We start from the raw sequence: 12,924 nt of genomic DNA on the forward strand, positions 1-12,924 counted from the left end.
TAACCTTTATCAATTTCTGAAGGTTTAAGAATGCTATGCCTTATTCCAATGCTATGTAGACCCTGAGAAACCAGAGATTAGGGAAGACATGAGAAATGGCCCTTCTTTCAGTACCAAAATACAGATATTAAGACCTTTCTGCAAAAAACAAGTGTCTCACCAGTACAAAACGTGATATCAGATTCTGCTCCCTTGATTTGTCAGCGTGAATACACACAGTTGCAGAGCGCTGCCATTTGCTGCTGAGATGAGGCACCTGAGTTCTGGCTTTAAGTATTTCCTCTTTGACTAAAATTCACTCTTTCCTTTTTTTTTTTTTTTTTTTTACTAGATAGATTTTAAAACTGGAAGTGTGAAAGAAGCATTAACTCTCCCACCAGCCAAAATATGTGGTAAAAACATCAAATGGCACGGAGCTCTAACCTCAGCATTCCTTGGAAGGGAAGAAGTAGAGAATTCTTTGCAGAAGTGCTTGACATTTTGTTTCAGCTGATTTCACAACTCTGCAATTTTTCTTCTTTTAATTCCCCTTCTCCAGGGATCACAGCCCACTGGTTGGGGATTGCAGAGAACTATGGGGCAAGTATTGTTCAGGAGCTCTTTATGTAAAGTATTTTCTGAAGCTGAGACTGCCTTTTGCATATGCAGGCTGTGTAAGAATGTTTCCATTTGTGGGATCCATTTCACAGGAAGGTAAATCCTTTTCAAATTCCCAGAGATGGGTTGTACAGGACTGGAGAAGAAGAGAAAGCCATTTAACATCTCAAATTCTGTATTGACCTGAATTACAGTGCATCCTAAACACATTAGCAGATAGCTTTCTCTGTCACTTATTCTGGATTATATCAAACTACTTAAGATGCTAAATCAAACCTATTACTTATGTCTTTATTCCATAGCCACTAAATATATGATCTTTTAAGCCTTTTGATCCTCCTATTGTACAACTCTTCCACTAACTTCCTTTAGTGATGCTTATGTGATTTTTACTGCTGCATTCAGGTAATCTCACAGTGCTTAGCCCTGCCTGCTACAACACCTCGATGTCTGCAGACTTTCACAATGAAAACAAAACACCAGTTGTGGACCTGTGTCCTGCAGGGTCAGGACACAACACCCGTCTCTCTTCTGAAGCCTCCCCCTTTGTCCTGCCAAATGCTCCCTCCATCCAGCCATATCATCAATCAAGGACATAATTAACGCTGCCAAACTTGTCATCCAAGCTTGTTAACCACATGCTTTGGCAACTCACTTACTCCTCGCTGATCCAGATGGCCCTTCTGGGTTGCCTGAACTATCATAGGTACTCCTCTTGATTCTTCTTGTCACCACCCTCAGGTTTAACCCTCTCTTATCAATTTCTTGTCCTTTCTTCCAAAAAAAAACTTTCACAGCCTAGTTCTGCCCTAGCAAGAGGCCAATTCTTTATTTCTCTTCCAGAGCTTTCACATGACCTCCCATGTTACCCCAGAAAAACCTTCCTCTTGCAAACCACTAAATCCACCACTGGTGTACTGCTGAGCTCCTCTTCAAAACCAGCTCCTTCCCGAATGCATCCTGGTAGCTGCAGCCCAATAACAGAGGTAAACTGAAATTCCTGGACATATTTTTTTTTTTTACCTGTTTCTGTTTACTTTCCCCCGAGCTGTTCCCAGAGGCTGTATTTTAAGGTGCTTTGAGTAAAGATGGGTGTAAGCTATGATACTTAATAAAGATTTCAAGTTTACTCCAGGAGTTACATGGATCCCAACTTTTCATGTGGTTCATTAGAGCTACTGGAAAAGGCAAGGACTATCTACTGGGTTTTCTGATATATGACTTTTGGGGCGAGACCCCTCATCATCTCTTTACACATTTTGTATACAGCCTGCCTGTTAAAACACACGTTGAGACAGAGATTCATGCCGAGCTTTCTGTGCATAGCCTAAAGCTAAGTATAAGGGTCTTTTCATACAGGAGAATGAGATCCAGCTGTCAAGTGTTGGATTTCAGCCTGTCTCTGAAGTTAGTGCATTGCACTGGAATTCACACTTCCTGAACGCCACTTTCACATTTGGATGACGTACACTAGCAGCTGGTCTGTTTTTTATCAGACAGATCTTTTTTGTTGTCAGCAGCACTGATATTAGATGCCAGTTTAAGATCTTCGGGCTTCTAAACAGCAACCTTGTCTTGAATGTGAATGTCTCGAAGTGAATGTTTGTTGTAAGATGCAGCAAGGAATTGAAATACACTGATAACAGGTGGTGATCTATGGGTGTTGAGAAAACAGCTCCAGGGAGCAAGATGCAAAATCCTTATCACCTTCCTGTGTTTGAAAGAAATATGGGTTTTAGAGAAGAGGATCATGAATTTCAAGTTTTCTTCTGTTCAGTTTTACCTTCTTTTGACAATTATTTATTCTTGTCTAAAAGTCCTTGCAGACTTCAGGAAAAGAAAGGACATATCACTGCTCTCAGTTTTAGTGTCTACTAACAATATATAACAACTCCACATAATTAAGCTTGAGATTTGTTCTTAATTTTTAAGTTCACCTTTATTCTACTGGGAAGAAAGCAATACAAGGACGCCATACTATCAGCCAAGAGCCTCCACTAGTTATCAGTCAGGCTGTATAGGCAACACAAAATGAATCTATTAGCATCCTGCTTGCAGTGCACTAGCAAAAAGTCAAAAAAAGTAATACCTTATTTGCAAAAAAGGGAGAAATGGTATCAAATGGCTTAACAACTTTTTGATTGTATAAAAAACAACCAAAACAAACACTGAACTATCTTCTGCCTTTTTAGACACTGCGCTCTCCAGAACAGCTGAATATTTGGGGTTTTAAGAAAATATTAGGGAAAGCCTGTGTTGCAAATATTAAGACAAACTTTCCTTGCCATTTCGTTCTTAAGCATTGAAAGAGACCATGCTTTTAAATCAGAGCAGAAAAAAACAACAATGCAAATAAAACACAAAACAAAACCACCACCACCACCCCACATACACACACACATAGAGCTAGGAAATAACTGATTTCAAATATATTACTGAATTTTACACTTCAGACTACTCCTAAACAAGATACCAGTTGGTGGTATGCATTGGAAAACCATTTCAAATGATAAATGCCCTGGGAATGGTAGCACACTACTGACAGATGAATTGGCAAGAAGCTGACTTCTAATTTCCTGAATTTGTGAATCACTACAAGTAATACATTTTCGTTCTGATCACAAAAGATCCTCAGCAAGAAGACTCAACATTTTGCCCACCATAAACACTTGAATAAACTTCAAAGAATGGATCAACATATGGCTGTAATCAGATTATTTTTGACCTTGTGCCACTAGCTGGTGTCCAGTTACACCACCACACCTGCACGAATCAAAAACCGACATCCAAAACTGCTGAATGCTCGCTTTTACAGCTTTTGCTGATATTTGGGGTAAGCCTCTTTCCCGGGAGATTTGGCTTTTCAAGTCTTATTTTTGATCTCTGTATGATCTTCTAAACTGGGAACGATGAAGTCTTTGATGTGGATTCTTGCATAAACAGAAGCAATGAACTACACAGCCCCTAACTGCAAATAAAAAAGGCTAGCCAAGGCTGAAGAAATGTAAAATGTCCTTTTTAAAAGTAAGGGGGAAATGGAAAGGAGCAATTCAGGGAGCAAACACCATCACCACTGTTCAACCAAGCAAGCAATAAAGATTAAGAAAGCCGGTGTGGAAAAAAAAATGAAACCCTTCCTGTGTGTTGGGCAGCTTTATATGTGGTCTTGTATCTCTCATTTGAGAGCTACAGTAAAGCCATTATTATGTGAGGAAAAATGCAGGACAAAGAAAGTAAGAGAGCATTGAAGAAAAACAGCCAAATAACACTATAAATAAATAAAACTATAAAATTCAATTATTCAAAGAGGTAGGATCCAGGCACCAGTGTGCACTGGGAAGAAGCATTTTCTCCTTCTGCTTTACTTCTCTTTTACCCATATAATTAAACACGAGGACAAGCATGGAAAATATGCAATGCTTCACTCTGCGCCCAGCTGCTAATACAGCAGGCACCAGGGGGCCTCAGTCGTTCACTACCAAGCCAACGAGGGCATAGTAACTCTTTATGAGCTGAGTTAAGGCACTTCAAAGTCCTTATTTAGCAAGAATAAAAACAAAGCCCGCAAGGAAAATGAGGAAGGAGCAATGGAAAAAGGGCATTACAGCTGATCTATATAGAAATCTGCAGTAAAATGGCTAGAAAATGTGACTCCAGCTGAGTTGTGCTATTTGCATGGCAAGTCTCCGAAAGCATGCATGGTACTAACACAAGAAAACGACAACAAATTACTTCAGTGTCACAGCAGGGAAAGGAGTGATTTATAGCTGAGCAAAACCAAGAACTAGCTTGAGACCTTTTGATCAGCTCTAGCGATAGATAAGGACAGGTGATTAGAGCTACCCATGTTGCCTGTAAAGGAAGCTCAAGTCGGAGATGAAACCCATGACTTCAGGGCAGCTTGACTGCAATTTAAAAGAGCACTCTTTCATGTCTTCTCAAAGTGATACCTGCACAGACAAGCAGAAATTAGTCTTACCCTGTAAGAGCATTACAAACCAGTGTGCCCACCACAAGGGATGTCAGTCAGATTACATGCAGTCTTTCTCCTACAGACCTTGGGTTTAAAGCTGTTAGCGTACTCTAAAACATCCAACAGCTGTGTTCTGCCTTGCTTGGCAAACAGCGTAATTCGAAGTAGTTCACATTTTCTGCAGAATTACCTTGATTTTACTTGTTTGTTTTGATATAAAAGACTAGAATTAGACCCAAGTGAGTTGTAAGGAGACTACCCAGCAAAGTAACAGGGCTGCAGGACCCAGGCAATTGCAAAGAGCCAAAAAACCTTCTCTGATGCCCAGTCTCTTTTTCATTTGATGCAGCTGCAGCTGGATGCACCTTGGAGTTCCAGTCAGCACACCAGTAGTCCCAAGACACAGAGAACAAATGATTTTCTTTTGCTCAACAGCGGGAAACCTCTCAAACCATGAAGACGGACGAGCACTTAAAGAAACTCTACTTGAAGGCTTTCGCTTCAGAATCAGTAACTTCACCTGGCCACCAGACATGCTGAATCAGAAATTACTGTAAATTAAATGATACTAGGCAATTTTGTATTAACAAAATGATACCTAATCCATATACAACACTGTGGCTAACCTGAGGATGATAAATAACCACCGAACTGCACAGTTTAACTAATGATATCATAGAGTACTTAAAATTTAAAACATTGTTTGTACCCTACTTGATGACATACCTTGACATCAAGGATTAAATTTGGTGAGCTGCCTGAAGGTGTATTGCATTCAGCTGTAATTTGTTCCTGAATGATATCCTGTAACTGTAATGACTGTCTTTAGCATCTCACCAGCATGTGGGACCAGGAGCAACTCAGAACGGAACCAATGGATAATCTGAAATTCAGGCAGATACAGAAAATGAGACCCTATCTCTCACATAGCCTTCCACTACACATGACCATTTATTTCCACATTCAGTATTGTATTTTAGATTGCTATATTAATCATTATGTTTGTATTATACCTTGTCAGTCTTCAAAGTGTCAGAATCTTAAATTTAAATTTTCACAAGGCTCCCTTTCCTGTGACAGCACCAATCCTAACTTCATTTCAATGTAATATAAATCTGCTAGATGAAGGTCTTTCTTGCACCATCAATCTTACGAGGAAATGCTGGGCTTCAGGACTTCAGCACTGAAATGGGTCAGTACTGAGATGCTGCCCAAAGAGAAGGCAGCACCTCCGTCTTCAGAGATTTCAGAAGTTGATCAGACAAGATCATGAGTAATCTGCTCCCGCATGGAAGTTGGTCTGGCTTTGAGCAGGGCTTTGGACTTGACACACTGCAGAGGTTCCTTCCAGTCTAAATATACTTAACCTAAATTTTGGGGGAAAAATTATACTGTGTGTTAAGTCTTTTTATTTGACTTCTAGAGTCAAGGTTATTAGGGGTCATGTGTATAAGATTTGAGGCTTTAGGAGTAAACATTGTTCCTGATAAATCTTTGAATAAATTTTTAATGTGTTCCCTAGCTGTTGTACATTTGTTGTTCATTAAGCAATGTCTTAAGGAGTTTTTTATACTAGAACATGCTGCTCTTCCCTCTGCAATTCTTCATTCAAGTAAAAATCAAGCTGAAAATGAAAAGTACAAATTGCATAACTGTAAGAGCATAGAGTTCTCAGAGCACTAGAGAACAAATGAGCCTAAAGCTTCTTGCTTCACTAGTAGTAAAATACTGTACCAGGACAAATGTGTAATTTACGTAAGTTTTCAGACTCTAATGGCTGCCCCCGAGAGATGACAATCCAGCAGACAAACTAAGACCTGGTCGGGCAAAAGTAAGTACTGCCAACTTGTATTCACAAAGTTTGGATTCCAGGGAACACCCAGTGGGGACTGAGATTTCACAGGGAGCACATCAATCTCTGGCAGCACTTCCCCTGAGAGAAACAATTTCCTCCTCTTTGTCTTAATCTATGGTTAACATTCCAAACATCTTTCCTGGCCAAGTGCAGACTCCTACATCCATAGAATTAGCAGTAAAATCTATCAGACAGAGGAGTGTAAGTCACAGACAGCTGGAGTAAAGCACGGCCCTCTGACACTGCTGGAAGTTGTTCTTGCCATGGCAGAGCACACATGTGTCTACCTGGAGAAGACAGATCACGCCAAACCTTTAGCCCAGGACCAAATGCATTTTATTTAACTGCTACAGAGGCCATACCAGACATCACCCTTATCAGTTGGGTGCTTGGAGATAAGCTAGGACTTAGACTGAAACAAATGAAAAGATTATTGGTTCTTCAGGTTAAGGTCAGCTAAAAATGCCTATGTGGCATGTCACTGTGAAAACCGAGTTACAAGGCTTTTAGGTTAACACAGACACTGATTGCAGCACATCAATCTCGCATTGTTTTGAAGAAGTCAGTGACATGGCTGCACTGCCATTTGGAAGCCAAGAACCTAGAAAGCTATTTTGTTTCCAAGAAAAAAAAAAAAAGCTGCGGTTTGCCATTCAAACATCAAGACTTGTGGCGAAAAGGACAACAGGCCTCTCAGATGCATGATTAAAGTGCAATCACTCAAAAAATACATGAAATACATCTACTCAATGGTTAACAACCACTAAAACAGCCTCTAATACACTGCTAGAGAAACAATCTCATGCTTACAAATGTATCGTCAGGTTGCAGGCTTACAGGTTGCCCAGAGAAGTGGATGCTCCATCCCTGGAAGTGTTCAAGGTGAGGCTGGATGGGGCTTTGGGCAACCTGGTCTGGTGGGAGGTGTCCCTGAAGCTTGGGGACAGACCAGTGCTTTGTAGCTCTGGCTCTTTTCTGCCGTCTGCTCAGGTTTCTCCTCTGCATAAAGCAGGGAAGAGAGGCGAGAAGAACAAAGCCTTGTGCTCTTGATTTTCATGTTCAAGCAGAATTGGATGTGGGATCTCACAGTTTAGCCTGCAATGCCCCAAGAGAGTGCTTGGGGTCAGTGGGAAATTCTGTTACTAGGGGGAAAAGAGACTTGAAAGGTTTCTAAAATCTACTGTAACTCAGTGATTCTGTGGCTTCATCTCCCTTGCCCTACCCCCTGCAGTGTACTGACCACAAAGGCATTAAAACCTTCACGCTAATTGCTCCTCCCACCTCCCAAACTTCCCACACATCACCATCCACTGCCTCAAAATCTGTCTCTCCTTCAGTTGCCTTTCACCACAATTGTGTTTTCTCCATAACCCTACACTCGGCTCCTGGGAAGATTTCCATTGCCATCCCCAGTACTGCTGCACAAGTTCCTGGGTCAGACCCACAGCTGCCACAAGGCACGCCCCACCAACATCTGTACAGCAGGCAGCGCTTCTCTCATGCTGCAGGCCCTGCATTACACAACTACCCTGTGTGCCCCATGTGTGTTCCAGATACCCCACTGTGTAGCAAACACTGCCTGCCCAGAGCAAAGGGACCACAAACTGAATTGGCTTTGGTGCATGCTTAAAACAAAGAAGCCAAAGGCTGAAATATACCATTTGGGCTAATTGCGAGACTAGCAGCTTTCCCCCATTCGTCAGCTCCAGAATTTTTCACCCAAAAAAAGAAGAGCATCAAATGTTACTGCAGCTCCTCCTGCTTTGCCACAAGGCAGCAGGGAAGCCCACTCACTGCACTGGCAGCTGAGCATCATGTTAGTTAAGCAAAGCTCCAGAGTCCTCAATATTTATATTTGTAGGAAAAAAATATTCAAATCTTTCCCCTATTTTAATGACAGACTATCCTAAACTTATTTATCGGATAAAGGACAGATTTCATATGCAGCAGAATTTAAATAAAGAAGGTGACTCAGTCTTTTAATGAACAAACTGCTGTCAGATCCCCAGCTGGGGACTTGCATACTGGACATAATATTCAGTACTTACAGACAGACCAAGCAGGGGGTGTCTCACAACTGTATTCTCTATAACCATATGCGTTTCACAACCTTTTTTTTTTCTTCAGCAAGATCTCCAAGCAATACACTATGAAATCCTACACAAGAAATGGTTTCCACTTAACCATAGGTTAAACTGATGCACTGTGACATTGTCATCGAGGGGCCCTTATTCCCTACTAATCATCTGTCGTTCTTCATTATATGCCTGCAAGTTAAAAATGTAATATGTTGTGACAAAATTGTGCAGCTGGAGAACTGCGCAGTAAGCAATTTGCCAGCTTGGAACAATACTGGACAGGATGCTGGGTTTCAGCAAGCCACACTGGACTTTAACCACGAGGAAAAAGTTCTTTAGAAGTTAACAAGTGAGTGAAGTAGGCTTTTCAAACACCCTTCAGATGCAAAGGTGGCTGAACCACCCCGTCAATTCATCAGGGAGTCGATACTACTTTCAGCTTGCAACTTTTTACATCATTGCTAAACATTAATAACGGTGTTACCGTTTAATATCTTCCGTGTGATGGAAGATCTAAACGGAAAAATTTCAAAAAACATTTAACTTACCTCTGCAAAAGTCTTGAGTATTTTGTCTTTCATTTAACCATCGAAGGAGTTGTTCTCCTTCCCAGAAAAACTTGTGAATCTCCATTTTTTTTGTAGCAAAAAAAAGGGTGAATTGTAATTACATTTAATCATTTCCTCAAACACGACATCAAGACTGACATGATTACCAATCCCAGCTTTTTATAACAACTTATTTTTAATAATTAAAGAAATCCCATTTTCCAATACCTTTTTAACCCAAAGCACAGTGTAAAATATAACTGAAATATACTTGTGCCTGAGCAAGACTACAACAGTCAGACACTAATAAACAGCAATCAGGATAGGAACTGGGTAAGTGAATTAGTTCTGGGTCAGCATGAGAAAGCCCTGTGTTATAAAAAGATGCCATTAACTGTCTATGCTTAGAGAGAGGAAACAAAAAAATCACATCTGCTATGTCCCATTCAAAACACTTGTGAACATTTAACTAAAATAATACGATAGACACAAGACAGATCCCCTGGAATGGCCAATAGCAAACCTCAAAGGCTGATTCCTCCCCGCACCGTGACTAAAACGAGGAACTCAATACCACAGAACACTTTAGAGGCCAAAGATTTAGCAAGATTCAATGAGAAAGCAAGAATTTATAGGAATAAAGAAACGTCAGTGTCATGACCCAGAGCACACTCCCAGCACTAGCAGCTCAGCTGCTTGCACAAGGCCAGCTGGCTGACAGGATGTATGAAGAAAACGCAAAGCAACCCTCAGCAGAGGCTTGTCCTCAAACAGCTCTGCTGGGAGGCCTCACTGAGGGCAACCTCCTTCCCTTGAAGGCTGCTCTTTAGCTGAGGCTCTCACCCTGAGCCTTGCCTGAGCTGTGCCACAGCCATGCACGCTACTGATCCAGACCCTGGCCAACAGACCAACTCACCAGCTTGACCGCAGGCCTGCCTCATCATTACGGATTTGCCTGGCAATCACTGGTGCTCATCACTTCATCCAGACCTGACCCTGGCCCTGACATACTGTAGCAGTAAAAGTGTAAGAGTTAAACCTCAGCATCGCCACCTCCAACAGGCCCCATTGCTCAGCTTCCTACTTGCCTTGCAGGCACAGCACACCCGTAGCCACACACACACACACACACACAACCTGCAGCAACAAAGCACCCCCATCATTCTCAAACTCTGCACCCAGGGCACATTTGAAAAGAGGGATAAATTCTGGCCCTCACTTCCTCTACTCCCTGCCCTGCATTTCCACCAGTGCAGAAGACTGACATATGGTGTAACTGAATTATGTTTACCCAACAAAGTTGAACACAAGTTAACAACCAGTAAAAAGTCTGTGTCATCCAAGTCACAAAACAGAGGAAATTGTATGTTCTTTTAGTGCTCTCCCATTTGTTTTACATAAAAGTATCCTATTGGCTTTAAAATACAAAATCTCCAACAGCACTTTCTCCCCTATACGGTTGCATCATCAACAGATATGAGAGCTAGTTAAAACCCAGAAATCTATAGGAAGAGATTTGAGACACCACGTACCATATTCCTTCTGCAGGCAGGACTTTTTTTTTTTAAACAGAAAATTAAAAAAAAAACACATTTTTATTGACTGTACTGTAGATATCTGTACAGAGTGTAAACTTTAATATTTCACCAGATATGTGAACAATTCTGGAGAAAGAATTATCAAGCACCTTCATTTCAACACATTTTTGATATTTACAGTAAGACATTCCTGATTAAGTGTATGAGTAAAATGATTTAAAAGTTATAAAAAGTTATACAAAAACATCTTTAAAATGTTTACATTGCTATTTTTATGATAAATATACAATTAAAGAGGAAGATGCCATAGTTAAGACTGTGGCTCTGTATGAAGCTTAATTGGCTCTCTAGGAAGCTTAACTGTAGTGCCTGAAGAGGGAGTGGGGAAACTGGGGTGTTAATAGCTTACTGCTCAGACCACATTGTTGTGAAATGTGTGCTGATAGAAGTAGGCTTGCACGTAAGCTTCCTTCCCAACACAAACTGTAGAAGATAAACTTCACTCTTGGCTTTGTACTGATACTTTGACATTAAGAATATGAATTTTGATTTTGCCTCCTATCTCCAAACTCATTTGTGATGTTGAAAACATGCTACAATTTTGCTTAGACTTTCAACATACCTTTTTGCTATTACTGAACACTGGCACACAAATGGGGCATCACCACCTTTTGTCTTTTAAGCACCAAGACACAGCTGACCTTTCTGGAAATGAGATTTTTAACTCTCATGTTTCTCATCACCTATGACAAGGCATGATGTGGCTAGCTTAAGAAGAAAGATAGCTATGATGAAGTTCTAAGATCATTCTCAGGCTTATAGAATCAAACATAGAAATATTATTTTTAAACTTCTCAGGAAACAAATATGACTTTCTCTCTTTAAAAAAAACAGACATCTCCAAATGAATCAACATCCATTCTTTGATGAACTATCAGCAATTGAGATCTATGTCTAAAGTTTGTTTAGTGGATTTTAGGAAACTACTCCAGAATCCACATCAGACAGAATTAAAATAAATCTCTGAAAATCAGCAAAAACTTCAAATACATCCACTAAGCAGTGCTGACTATCTATCAAGAATTACATGCTGTGGAAAGGGATCACGAGGTTAGTGAGAACTACCCTTACAGCATGTGGATAAAGTATTTCTGCAACACAAGAATCAAAAATTTAGATTCAAGTTTTGAAAGTGTAAAGACTAGTAGCGGGAATGAATGGAGTTAGGCATTATATCTGTGATATTACTGGGTGTTCCCATCCACATCTATTCATCCTTGGGAACCTCTGGCTGCTTCTCTGCTAAAGATACAGCCCAGTCACGTATGTGATCACACATGTGAAGGGCTAAGCACACCATACCACTGTGCAGATAACTGCTGCATGCTTCGAGGTACAACCCAGTCTCAGAATCCCACCATCCTTTACTCCATTCTATATTCAGTACTTCAATTTTGTCAGGACACACTTCCTCCTAGCCTAGCACAGGTGCAACTAAGGCCTCCATGTTTAAATTTAAAAGCATGAAGGTAGTATTACAGGGAATAAGATACAGTTGGACCCAAGCTGGCTAGCTCTGTCTTGCCTAACTGCTACAACAGTCATTGCCTGTGTGTCTGCATACATGCATTGTTGCTTGCTGTCAGCAGCACGCAGCATTTATCTTTAGGGCCTGATTGTATTTATAGAAGTGAATTGTTTACAGCACATTCCCAGAAAGTGCCTGCCACTGGAAAGCTTGTTTTAATACTCAGTTTCTTTCTATGCAATCCACTCCAACTGTGTTGTCAGGGCAGCGGCAAGTACGGCCTCCTGGGGTAGCCAGGCAGAGGTGAGTACAACCACCATTATTCACTGAGCAGTAATTGTGTCCTGAAAGAGAAGAGATGTAAAATGTTGAAGAACAGCAAAAACAAACCCACAAAAAATCCAAAACACGTGTACAGAAAAAGTGTAGATTTTGTGACTGCACTGGAGAAACAAAATCAGAATGAGACAGAGTGAAACAAAACTATGCTTTGGGGAGATGGAATTCATCATATCCCCTGTGTTAGCTTCAGATATTCCCCTCAAAGAAAGGTCCAGATATAAGGACAGAGCAGGAGAGGCAACATGGAAAAAAATAGTCTGTTTCTGAAATGTACTTCATAAGTTGGCCGAGTGGTCACAGACATTAGAATGAAGAGAGGCTGAGTGAGGAAACGGGAAACGCAACACATGAGGACCAAATCTACAAGGCTACAGGATGTCATTCCTGGAGAGCACCCATTACAAAAACATTGAGGAATGATTCATGAAAACAAAATAATATTGGGGGTATGGGGAGGAATGCATT

General features: G+C 40.8%; 1 protein-coding gene across 2 annotated transcripts in view; it reads right to left on the minus strand.

Moving 5' to 3' along the window:
- Nucleotides 1-10,390: 10,390 nt before the first annotated feature.
- The window catches only part of NID1 (nidogen 1), a 42,982-nt gene continuing 40,448 nt past the window's right edge, over nt 10,391-12,924 (minus strand). The window contains exon 19 of one of the 2 annotated variants that reach the window (XM_035558137.2): nt 10,391-12,461. In XM_035558137.2, coding sequence (XP_035414030.1) covers nt 12,340-12,461 — 122 coding nt within the window. In that variant the 3' untranslated portion in view covers nt 10,391-12,339. The remainder of the gene's footprint in view (nt 12,462-12,924) is intronic. The other variant, XM_035558128.2, reaches the window with a different exon arrangement.

This window comes from Cygnus atratus, chromosome 3 (genome assembly GCF_013377495.2).
Source record: "Cygnus atratus isolate AKBS03 ecotype Queensland, Australia chromosome 3, CAtr_DNAZoo_HiC_assembly, whole genome shotgun sequence".
Classification (NCBI taxonomy): domain Eukaryota; kingdom Metazoa; phylum Chordata; class Aves; order Anseriformes; family Anatidae; genus Cygnus; species Cygnus atratus.